Source organism: Artemia sp. Qi Xiang Cuo, chromosome 1 (genome assembly GCF_049724085.1).
Source record: "Artemia sp. Qi Xiang Cuo chromosome 1, ASM4972408v1, whole genome shotgun sequence".
NCBI lineage: Eukaryota > Metazoa > Arthropoda > Branchiopoda > Anostraca > Artemiidae > Artemia > Artemia sp. Qi Xiang Cuo.
The window spans coordinates 65,526,868-65,540,116 of NC_142794.1; the positions used below are offsets into that span (position 1 = coordinate 65,526,868).

Consider the following 13,249-nt stretch of genomic DNA (forward strand, 5'->3'; position numbering starts at 1 on the left):
TATCCTATACAGAATATATACCTAGTTGGATAATAACATAGCTTAGTGTTTCAGATATATATATCCAAATAGGCAGATAAGAAGATTGTCTAAACAGTTTTGGGTTAATATCCAACTAGCCAGATAAATTGTTTCTCTTAGGCACAGCAAGAATAGCCTATCTACATAGTTGGATAGTAATGTAGCTTAGTGTTTCTGATATATATCCAACTAGGCAGATAAGAAGATTCTCTAAGCATTTTGGGGTTAATATCCAACTAGTTGGATAATTCATTTCTCTTAGGCCCACCATGAACATCTAACTAGGTGGATAATACCAAGTCTTAACACTCCTGATGTATATCCACCTAGGAGGATAAATACATTCCATTATACAGTTGGGATAATATCCAACTAGGCAGATAAGAAGATTCTCTAAGCAGTTTAGGGTTAATATCCAACTAGCCAGATAAATTGTTTCTCTTAGGCAGATGGAATATCTACCTAGTTGGATAATAATGTTGCTAACCAAGACTAACCAAAGGTGTAAATCCAAGTAGACTGCTTTAGATTAATTTTTACTATGGCGAATGTTTTCTTCAATAGCAAATCTTTTCTTCGGAAGACGTAAAGACAGCGCTTTTCGATAGATGGCAAGTATCGCTAATCCAATAAAAGTCGCTAGACTGCGCTATGGTGATATTCATAAACAAAACACAGAAAATTAATAAAAACGGGTTTAAAAAAACAGAACCGGCAAAAACGGCCATAAAAAAAACGAAACAGAAACAGGAACGGTACTAAAAAAACGGCTACATGTTTTATTTTTTTTCCGTTTTCCCAAAAAAAACAGACCATAAAACGGTAGAAAAAAACAGAAACATAAACAGAACCGGTGCCGACCCCTACTTGGAATGAACAAGTACACAAAATGGTATTAGTGAGACTATTATGGATTTGAACATCAAGGACCGCAACCACCAATGACCCTAGCCACTAAGGACCTCAAGCTCCAAGGGGACCCTCCCCCCAACTTTTTGGTGCAAATACCCCCCCCCCCCCCCTCATTTTTATACTTTTTTGAAGTTTATTTTTTTAACATGATAATTTTATATCAGCTTCTTTTTTTACATGTCTCGCTCATACATGAGAATTATTTCTGTAGCATGATTGCCTAGGTTTCGCTGGGAAACTGACGTATCCACAATTCATGTTGATGGGTGGTAACGTCTATCTTTGAGCAGGAAGAAGATTGGTTCTGGCAAATGTTGGAACTAGTCATCGAGTACCGTTCCTGGCTGCCGATATGGCTGCTGGGGTGAGATAGATGTAATCCAAGCGGATATGGAAGTATAAAGTCAAATGATATTTTTGATAGCACTCAGTTCTTCTCTCATTTTGAATCTGTACCATAAAATAAATCATCATGTTTCCTCTTAATACTAGAGTTACTCGCTTCTCCTAGTTCATAACCACTAGAATAATCATTATTCCATGTAAATATAATGTTGGTGTTTGTCCCTCCAATGGGTAAAAATTACTGATTTAATAATTAAATAAACTAGATAGTCTTGATAACCTACCTTGAAGTACCACTGGGAAAGCCACTTCCGATGTAAGAGCAAGCATAGAGTACGTTTGCTACAGCCACAAGCATACACAGTGAGAGAGACATGCAAAGTCGACATAGCTATATTTTATTTTAAGGTTAATTTATACTATTATTTCATTTTTAAGGTTAATTTAGACTATGTTACGTGCGCGCACGTAGTTTATTGCAAGTATTTAATCAGTAATTTTTACACATTGGAGGGATAAGCATCGACATCATATTTAAAAAAAGAGAAGTGAAAATGAATTATTCGAGGAAAGTGTGTACACATGATAAAGTCATCGTTGCCTTGAATGCTGACAAAAAGATATATTTGAACTATGAAATAAATAGTAGTGAAGATCTTATTGAGAATGTATGCCTATGTTGTCATGACAGTGCGATTTCCATCATTCACAAGGTGGATATGTGAAAGTAACATTTCCAGAGAAGTTAGTACTCAAAGAGAATGCCAACGTAAAAATAATATTTGATGAAGAGGGGCAACTTCTACCTAATGGTTCTGGTAACATGTTACCCGTTGATAGATCTTGTTGCCATCTTTCCAGTGTTAAGTAAGTAAGTAAGTAAAGTAAGTATGACGGCACTAGACCCTTAAGGTCCAAACCGGCGGTGCTGATCTCCGTTTCATGGCCCTTCAGCCAGGAAGTGCAATGGGGGGCTGGGGGCCAGTGATCCCGTGCTTTCGCACACCCTTCCTGCTTACCTTCCCCAGATTTCTCCAGGTACCCATTTAGAGCTGGGTCGACACTGGCTAAGCTTACAGAGTCACGCCACTGACCCGCGTCCAAACCAAATAACTGGCCACGCCCGGGATCGAACCCGTGCCCCATGGACAAAGAATGTCCATGCATACTGCTGCCCCAACATCATAAATAATATCTTGTCAACGTGCCAGAACTTTTACATCGGTAAAAATTTTGTGATAATAGACAATGAAATCGCTGTCAAAATAAAAAGAGCATTGATAGACAATATGACTAATGAATATAAAGATAAATTAATGGAGAATAAAGCACAAGGGACCATTATTACTACCAATAATCATATGGTCAATGAATCAAATAATATAAAGGATGAAACGTGTATTGAACCTGTATGTGACATCCCAGTAAAGATTGTATATGACTCAAAATGGAATTATGATTATTCTAGTGGTTATGAACTAAGAGAAGCGAGTAAGTCTAGTATCAAGAGAGAACACGATGATTTATTTTATGGAACAGATTCAAAATGTCCAAAGTTGCTCAATAATATTAATAATGTATAATAATGTATGTAACATATTTTTATGTTAATATTCTACGTGTTGTTATTTCAATTAAAATATTTTATGCATTACCTTGTTATATTTCTATTATTTTAGGATACGTTAGCATGTCAAACGCTTAGAATGTTTATTAAAAAAGTCGGAGATTTTTTATTTTCTTTTGAAAAAATTAGAATTGGACAATAACGATTTTCTTTTGTTTGAGAAAATTCAGAAGAGTTCTGAATTTTTCTTCACTTCGTTGTGAAAACTCAGAATGAAAGTGGAACCTTTTCTCTTCTCTGTGAAAACATTCAGAAGAGAACTTAAACTTTTCTTCATTTCTTTGAGAAAATATAGAATTAAAGCAGAACTTTTTCTCTTCTTGGAGAAAAATTCAGAATCGAAGTATCCACGGTAAAATTTAGAACAGAACTTAAATCTTTTTCATCTCTTTGACAAAAATCAGAACTGAAGTCGAGCCTTTTTATTGTCTTGGAAAAATTAGAAGAGAACTTGAACTTTTCTTCACTTCATTGAGGAAATTTAGAATTAAAGTGGAACTTTTTATCTTCATTGAAAATATTCACAACTACGGTATAACTTTTTCTTCTACGCAAAAATTTAGAACAGATCTTTCATTTTTTCATCTCTTTGAAAAAAATCAGAACTGAAGTGGAACCTTTTTATTTTCATGGAAAAAATTAGAATTGATCTGTAACTATTTAGAACAGATTTTTCATTTTTTCATCTCTGAGAAAATTCAGAACTGAAGTGGAACCTTTTTGTTTTCATGGAAAAAATTAGAATTGATCTATAACTAATTTCTTTTTCATCAGGGGGGGGGGTACCCCTTTTTCACGAAAATTAAGCAAGAAAAACGGGTTTTAATTTTTATAAAACAGTGAATACAATAAAATAAACACTTAAATAAACAAAAATACTCCGAATATTTCGGCCCCACGTCCGGGAGCCTTTCTCAACGGAAAAAAAGAAAAGAAAAAAATGAAACAAAAAAAGCCATAACTTACATCAAACAGCCTTACAGCCTTAACTGTTCTTTTTAAAAACCTGAACTTACATCAAAATAAAAACATACTAAACACATAAAGAGAAAAAAACAACAAAAGAAAAAATATAAATAAATAGGAAACAAAACTCACATATTAAATAAACACTTCCATTCACTGGTGTATAAACAAAATCGAATGTCTATATAAGTGAAAATCTATCAAAAAATGAAAAATAAAAAAACCTATCAAAAAATATATAAAAAAATGAAGAATATATTTATACTTAAACCAAAACAATAAAGGTCAGCTAACCCCCGGCCCATAACCCCTAATTAAATCTCACAAGTTCATCAACCAATGTTTGAATTATAAATTAAACGCATTCGTTTGCATGCAAGTTTAGCTGCAGTTCGTTTACTTTTCCCAGTATTTAACCCATTCTGACCTTTGTTCGCAAGGTCATCTTTCGTTTCAGAACTAGTATTAAAATAAGTACTGGTTGAAAATCTTACCTGCTTTTTAATTAAACTATTATAAATTGAATTGATCCTAAATTCCCCTTCATCTCTATTGATACTAATACGGTAATGCCACCATATATTATCTTTTTTATTTCTATAATTTCCTTGAAGCTTTGTAAAAGTCCTACAGACGTATCTACTATTTTTGTTTGATCAAACAAAATACTGTGATGAGGAAAATTACAAACATGTTCTGTAGCAGCTGACTCAAAAATCTCCAACGTTTTATTCTGTTTTAGAGAGCAATCTATGGCATTCTTGTGTTGCTGTAGCCTATTTTCTAAAATCTGTTGTGTTCTTCCCACAGAAAATTTACCGCAAGAGCATGGAATTTTGTATACTCCCTTTTGCAAATTCCTCGGTACCTTGTCTTTCCCTTTATTTAACAAAGAGCTTATAGTTTGTCCTGATTTAAATGCTTGATTTATATTATTTTTTTTTAATTCTCTTCTTAATTTTTGTGACAATATTGGGATAAAAGGCAAAGTTATGTAATTTGTTTCTTGATTTGACCCATCTTCTTCTAATATTTCTGGTCCCATAAACTTTATTTTTCCTTTTTTCAATTATTTGAGAAATTCTATTTTCTGGCTAGCCATTACCTACTAGAATATCCTTAATAAAAATTAGTTCATTGCTTATGTATTATGGTGATGATAATTTTAATACCCTATCTACTAAAGAAATAGCCACACCCCTTATTACCTGGATCGGATGATTTGATGCGAAAGACAAGTAACGGTTGTTATTAGTCGGTTTACGGTAAATTGAAAACGCTAGTTCGTTATTATTTCTATGGATCAAAATATCTAGAAACGGTAACTTACTCTCTGTTTCCTTTTCAATTTTAAAAATTAATTCTCCTCCCAGATTATTTAAATGTTCCAAAAAAACTTCAATTTGTGATTCCCCATAATTCCAAATAACTGAAATATCATCCATATATCTGCCCCAAAATTTAGGTTTTAAAAAATATGTTTCTATAGATAAATTTTCTACATACTCTACATAAATATTTTCTAACAACGGACTTAAAGGCCCTCCCATTGCCAATTCCCTAATTTGATGGTAAAAATTATCTTTAAACGTGAAGTAATTAGTATACCTGCTAGTTATTTTAACTAAATTTAAATAGTTTCTAGTTCGATTCCCGAAGATAATTCTTCTATCTCATTTTTACGTTCCTCAAGTTTTTTGGATAAAATGCTAAACGATGTCTCAAAAGGAATATACGTATACATTGATTTTAAATAAAAACTAAACAATCTAGATTCTTCTGATATTTCTACACTTATAAGTTTATCTTTTAAGAATTCTGAGTTTTTATATACGAATCCTGGAGATATAATAAAGGTTTAAGTGTCATTGCTACCCACTTCTCGATTTTTACCGTTGGTTAATTGGTTGTTGAAACTAAAGGTCTTCAAGGGATACCTGTTTTATGTATTTTTGGCAAACCGTATATTCTTGGGCTAACTGATCCCCTTGGAAAGAACTTGTAATACATCTAGGGTGTGATACTTCCATTTGTTTTCGTAAATGGAAAAGCAGTGTGGTCTAAGAAATTATTTATCCCCTTTTTCAAAAATTAGGTAAATTTTGTCAGGCTCGTAGCCTTTGATGAGTAATTCTAAACTTAATGAAATTTATATATATACAATTAGCATTATAAGCCCATTCTTTTGATATATTTATTGACATCAAAATTCCGTTTTTGAGAGTTTCGATTACTATTGAGCCGTATCTCTTGTTTTTTTATTGTTTTTTCTATTGCGTATAGCCTATGATATTACGTATATAAGGGGGTTTGCCTCCTAGTCAATACCTCGCTTTTTACGCTAAAGTTCGAATTTTGTTCGAATCACAAATACCTGATTCACAAAGGCCGTTTAATTAGAATAGATAGCTCTTTTGAAAGCACTAAAAAAAAACTTTACCGTAAAGAGCGAGATATTGACTAGAGGGTGAACCCCCTCATATACGTAATAATTTCTGTTCGTTCTAAGTTTTAATGCTGCTCCTTATTTTCAGTTGAAAAAACTTCTTTTTGTTTTTATTTAATTTCTGATCGTTTTTTAAATAATGCTGTTAAATCCGGCGCCCCCTTCATAGAAACGTCCCTTTCCCCAAGGAAACATCCTCCATGGTAAGATCCTCCCACGTAACCTCTCACGATATTCTAGGACTACTAGATCGATAACATGACCCCAGGAAAAAAAAACAAATAAACACGCATCGAAATCCGATTCTTTTGATGTATCTACTGATATCAAAATTCCGTTTTTTTTTTGTTTTTTTTACTTTCAGTTGCTATTGAGCCGAGTACGCCGGTGAACAGGTACGAACGAATCTTTTTCCTATGACAGTATGTCGCCTCTCCTATCAGTAGTTTCCAGACAAAGCGAAAATGTCAGGCAATTGTCTGCTTTAGTAGTTAACGTACCGTGAACTTTCAACTTAGCTATCAAGATTAAACATCATTTTCCGCCTTGATATTCTTTATCTCAACTCTTTTTTCTAAACATTTTTTTGTTATCATTTAAATAGAATTGTAAAAGATAACAAATAAATTCGACAAACATTTTCTTATTTTTCTTTAGCTTGAAAGAACAACACTACGGGGCGTGTCATAGCTAAATTGAAGGTAAATATAAAAGACTATGGAAAGCTTTGTATTCAAATTGTGTTTTGCAGTAAATCGTGAATATCTTGCAAAACTTTAACATGCATATACATGTAATCGTACACGGTATATAAATAGGGGCGATTTTTCACTCATCAATGTGCTAAGATCTTACATCTTTTGTCAGAAAACGCTTAGAAGTGAAATCTTTGAACAAAGATCTTACATCTTTTGTCGTTTTTATGCAAACGTGTTTCATCATTCTGCTCTGATCAGCGATCTGAGAACAATGATGAGCAGATTATCAAAGTTCTCTCATAATTGTTCTATATGGCAAAACATTGGCGGTCTTCAAACTTTTTGCTAACATCAGTGAGCTGTAAGATCTTAGAACAAAGATGAGTTAGAAAACGATAATCTTTGCAAAAAGATGTAAGATCTTAGATGTAAGATCTTAGTGCTAAAAAACGGGCCTAATGTATGCATTGAAAATTTAAAGGTTATTTATGAGAGTTCGCAATTCCGTTCTTTACCCGTCGTGTTTCGTTTAGCCAAACCCGGTGTTGCAATGATGATGAGCTTCTTGCCGTTGCTTTTCTGAATATTCCAAGTTGGTCTTTAGCTAAATTAATTTAAAAAAGCTTATTCTTAAAAGAAGCGCTTCAAAAAAAGTAAAGAGCTATATTGAACTAAAGACTTGTAGAAATAAAGTCAATAATTATTCAAACTTAAAACGAATACAAATTACTACCAATAAATAAATGAAACCCAAACACAGCAGAAATTATAAAGAAATTACTCAAGTCAAACTTAAAGCGAACAAAAATCACCACAAACAGTAAGTCCATAAGCCCTTTTAAGACTAAAGCACTATTTGCACTTACATTGCCTATGCTGATGACATTCTGTTGATTAGTCGCACTAAGTCTGCTCTTTCTACGATGGTTTCCTTAGTTTCTCAGTCTTTCATAAATATTGGTCTATCCCCGAATCTTGACAAGTGTCAATTCTTATCTTATAATCTGTCTTCGTCTACTCCTCTGGTATGTAATGAATTTTCTGTACTTTCTGTCTCTTCCTTTCGGTGACTTGGTATTACTGTTTCTAATTCTCTAGCTCTCTTTCGTAAACAGATTGTTGCTGATTCAGTAAGAAAAATTCAGTTCAGTTATTCAAAAATTGTAGCAAACCGTGGAAAATATAACAGAAGAGCTCTTGGGCGCTTATTCTCGACTTTTTCTGATCATTCTGTGCTCTATTTTTCGGGTGTTCATTCTGTTCTTAAGCTGAAGGATTTAAAAAAGATTAAAGTTACAAATTTCAAATTTTGCAAATTTCTTCTTTCTCTGCCGCCATGGCCTGGAAATCGGTATCTAGTTAAAAATTTCTATGTTACGGATGTTACTCAAAAGCTCGGTGACCTACACAAAAAGCTTTCTGCAGATGCATTTTGTAATATTGGCCCTGACCACGGTCTTTTACAGTTCTTTTCTTAGTTTAATTTAGTTGCTAGTGTTTATTGAGTTCTTTTTTGTTTTTCTTTTTTATTATTATGTTTATACTCCACTTGTACTACTTGTTGTCTTGTAGTTGTGGGTACCGTAATAAATGATTGATTGACTGATTTGTGCTTTTATTTTTTTATACCTTCAAAAAAGAAATACGATCGCTACAATAACCGAGACTACTGAAAGGAACTAGTGAATGTAGATTGACAATTTAATATGTAATGGTAACACATTCCTGAGAGTCTCTGTATGTTTGGATTTTTTTAATCTATAAAGAAAGAAAAGGTTTAAAATATATTTGTTTTCATTATTTGTTTTGTTTCAGTAACACTCTGGTGTTTGGAAGGATTAGAGGGCGCTATTCCAACTGTTATTTGTGGTCATTTCTGTTTTTGTTTACTTCGACTTGATTATTCACTATAATTTCTGCTTTTTTGCACTTCATTTATATAATGATTGTGATCTATGCTCGTTTTAAGCTTGAATAATTGTTTGGTACTGTTTTTGCTGATTTTTGGTTTAATGTAGCTCTTTAGGCCTACATTCTTTGAAAAACCTCTTTTCTGGAAGAAGCTTTGTAATCGAATTCTGTTCGTTTTTAATTGACGACGTTTTTATATTGGTTAATAAAAGTAATATTTGTAAAGCTTTTTGTCGATATTTTCCTTTTGAATCAAGATTTGACTTGCTGTTTGTGTTCATGACAAAATTCTTCAGCAGATTTTGATAACAGTTGTGCTATAGAACTTTGGATTGATGGATAGTGTTATTGAAATAAAATTATTGAAAGTCCGCATTCTTTTTGGACGTCTATACAGCTGAAGCTGTTCTGACCCCCCCCCCCCCTTATGTCATAAGTGAGTATAGACAAAAACTGATCGACCATTTCTTTATAGGAATCTTTTTGTATCATATTTTGTTGCAACTAGATTAGTTAAACTAATCCTTTTCTTTAAATAGATATATATTGAGCTCGTTTATTTAAAACAGTTCTGATTTGTTGCTTAAAAAATAAAAATAGGACGTCAAGAATCAGTACAACTAGATTTGTTTTAACGTTCAGGTTCTTTTGGTTCTAAAACTTTAATTGAGGTGTCATCACTGTCTAAAATTTTAATCAGATCAACACAAAAAAAAAGAATATTTCACACTAAGAATCACTAAAATCTCATTTTTTTCAAGCCTTTTTTATCCTAGATATGATTCCTTTGGACCCCAAAGTCAAATTTAAAATCTGCTTGATCTCCCCGTACAATATTCCCTCAAAGTGTCGCCTGGGTCCCTTAAGTGCCAATTTAAAGCCCCAGATGAGCATTGTGGCTTCTGACTAAATTCATAGAAGTTTCAACCTAATACCTAAGCTTTCCCTTTCATCACAGTAGACAGAATATACAGTAGACAGATAGACAGATACAGTAGACAGAATCACAGTAGACAGATAATATATGAACTGTGCCTTTCATATACCATTCACACCCTTTGACAACCTGGACGCATAGAGTTTCTTTGGATTTAGCTCAATATCCCAATCAACATTCCCTGAAAGTTTTGACTTAATAAACTTTGTCGTCCCTGCGATTTTGTAGATACGTCCTTTCGACAACCCGGATGCACAAAAGGGTCTTTTGATTTAGATCAACGTCGCCCTTAACTATCCAATAAAGTCTTAACTTAATACCCTTATCTTCACCTGAGAATTGCATATTCGTCGTTTCGGCAACCATAATGCGCTTTGTGTCTTTGATTTAGTTTTGATATTCCCTAGAAATTTCAAGTCAACATCTTTAGCCACTCCAGGGATATTGTAGATACACCCCTTTGGCAACCCGGATATATATAATGTCTTTTGATTTAGTACAACATCTCCGTCAACTTTACCTGAAAGTTTAAACTCTCGAGTTATTGCCAATGCGCTATTTTGACAAACTAGATTAACTTGGTGAGTTTGGCTTTAATTCAATACCCCCTCACATCCACTGAGACCCCCAACTTAACACCCGTTGCCGTTCCTGAAATGTTGCAAATGCACGCTTTTGACAAGCTTGATGCAGATTGTGTCTTGATTTTGTTCAAAATCCCTCTGCATTCCTTGAAACTTTCAACTGAGTTCCTAAGAATTTTCTAAGAGACATTTCTCTTGGAAGTTTCTGAGATGCTGTAGATATTTCCTTTTTTTAACTTGGATGCACATAGTATCATTTGATATAGTTTAGTATCCGTCTCAACATGCCCTGACATTTTCAACCTAATACCCTTAGTCGCAATTCTGACCACCATCATGTTATAACCTTGAATATAGTCAAATATCAATCGACCCTTCCTTCAAAATGCTCTGAAAAACCGAACTTAATTCCCTTTGCTGTTTATGAGATATTGCAGAAACACACTTTTGACAATATAGATGAACATAGTCTTTTTTATTTTGTCCAACATCCCCCTCAGCTTGCCTTGAAAGTTTCGACTTATTACCCTTTGCCGTTCCTCATATAATGCAGATGCGCCCTTCTGACTACATTGATGCATGTAGTATCTCTTCATTTAGTTCAATCCCCCCTCGCTCGCTGCATTTCTATAAATTTTAAACTGATTACTCTTTTTCGCCTCCGAGGTATTGCAGGTGTACCCTTGTGACAACGTAGATACACATAATGTCTTTTGATTTAGTTCAAAGTTTCTCCTCAAAATTCCCTGGAAATTTCAGCTTAATGCCCTTAGCAGTTCCTGAGATATTGCAGATACGTATTTTTGATGCCATGGAGGCACAAGGTGTGTTTTGAATTAGTTCAACATTTCCTAAACGTTCGCTTAAAGTTTTAACTTTATACTCTTAGGAGTTTTTCATATATTGGAAATACACCCTTTTGACCACAAGGATGCACGTAGTGTCTTTTGATGTAATCTTCATCTCCTCCTCCATATTACCTGACAGTTTCAAGTTGATACGCCTAGCCCTTCCTGAGAATTTTACAGTATGTCCTTATGATCGCTTGGATGTGCATAAGTTTCAACTTAGTGTCCTAAGCCAATCCTGAGATATTGAAGATAGACTATGCCCTTTTGACAACCTGGATGCACATTGTGTCTTTTGATTAGGTCGACATGCCTTGAAAGTTTCACATTGATATATTGATATAGATTTAGTTGAACATCCCCAAAAGCATGTCATCAGCTGAAATTTTCAACATAATACCCTTAAGTGTTCCTGAGACATTGTAGCTATGCCCTCTTCTCAATTTGGATATACATAATATGTATTTTTTATTAATATTTAGTTTGACATCTTCCTCAGCTTTCTTTAGAAGATTTAACTTAGTACGCTCAACATCCCCCTCAACATTTCCTAGAAGTTTTACCGTAATACCCTTAGCATTTTTGGAGACAAAGGACGAAACTTGCCCAATCTAAAAAAAAAACTATTTGTAAGCAATCGACTCCTTGGATAGTTTACAGAACATGACCTAGGGGCTGTCGGAGGCCATGCCATTCCCGGTGGTATAGTTTTTGGATCTTTCAACTATTTTAAACATAATGGCTATCTCAAAATTTTGATCTGATGTCTTTCAGGGCTGAGGGGGGTAAGCAAAAAAGAGGGTGTGGGAGGGGGGGCCTTTTCCCCTCTAGTTGCTTTAAGAGTTGCAATAGTCTTCAGTTTCTAGCCGAATGAGCCCTCTCGAAGTTTCTACGACGGCTGTTTCCATACAATGGGGCCTGGTGAAAAAAAATTACATTGAAGCCCGCTCTTTACTTGTGCAGGACTATTCATTATGTGATTTGCTGCCTATGAAAGTCGTTTGCTCAATGATTGTGTAATGAAAATACATGTTTCTTATTCGCAAATCTTTAATTAGATAGATGTGACTTGAGCAACGAAAAATACTTACCCAGTCTTATAGTAGCTGAAAAGATTTTGGTAGATATGAATAATATTTATTAATCACTGACGCCCGTATTATCATAACATCCCCCACCTCCACCCCATTCATCTTGGAACTGATCCTAATGGAACATTGACCTCATGGTAGGCTGCGTCTTAGAAATATATGCTTACTGAGAATTATCTATTTCCTGAGCTCTAAGAACTGTGTTAATCCTGTTCGATGAATAATTTCTACTGAACAATACCATGGCTGATTCCTTTCCATTATTTATAATTCAGCCCTTTGGCCTAAGAGAATACTTTAGTTTAAGGATAAGCAGTTAAGTGTTAACTAATGCAACATATGTGTCATTTGTTTTGTAGCCTAATATTTTTTAGTTGTTATAAGCGTAGCCTTTCTTTGCTTTCCGCAATTCTTCTGCCTGAAGTTCAGACCATTCACAAGGTTGCCAGTATATGATGGATGTTCGCAACAGGGGAAGACCAGGGATTGCGCCACCTTTCCTTAGAAGCCTAAAAATTTACAAACGGTAAAATCTAAAATATTCGGATTTGCCACTTCTCTGGCAAAAAAAAATCGTTTTCAAACCTTCGTCCCCCACTCCCCTAGGAAAATACCTGCCTTGATTTTGCCTATGCTGGTGGTTTCTGGATAAAGCCATCGAAACTTCTGGATTTCTTCAAAGCTCGGGAATCCACACTAATGTAGTTCCGCCTCTTTTTTAGGGCAAGATAAAATGTAATCTCTTTAATAACTTTTCCCCTTATTTATTCTTGACTATAAAGTAATCAAGTTAAAAGGACATTTTTCCTGGATACGAGAATCCTTTGCGGTTTGCATTAAATTCTTTGTCAAAGATAATATAA

At 34.2% G+C, this 13,249-nt stretch overlaps 1 protein-coding gene and 1 non-coding gene across 2 annotated transcripts in view; both read left to right on the top strand.

Moving 5' to 3' along the window:
- The first annotated feature begins 1,115 nt into the window (after positions 1-1,115).
- Positions 1,116-1,322, top strand: LOC148956605 (small nucleolar RNA U3). The gene has a single exon (XR_016142572.1). It is a non-coding gene; the product is annotated as a small nucleolar RNA U3 (small nucleolar RNA).
- The window catches only part of LOC148956606 (arginine--tRNA ligase, cytoplasmic-like), a 35,829-nt gene continuing 23,865 nt past the window's right edge, over positions 1,286-13,249 (top strand). Inside the window, exon 1 of the mRNA XM_089091408.1 lies at positions 1,286-1,297. Coding sequence (XP_088947534.1) covers positions 1,286-1,297 — 12 coding nt within the window. The remainder of the gene's footprint in view (positions 1,298-13,249) is intronic.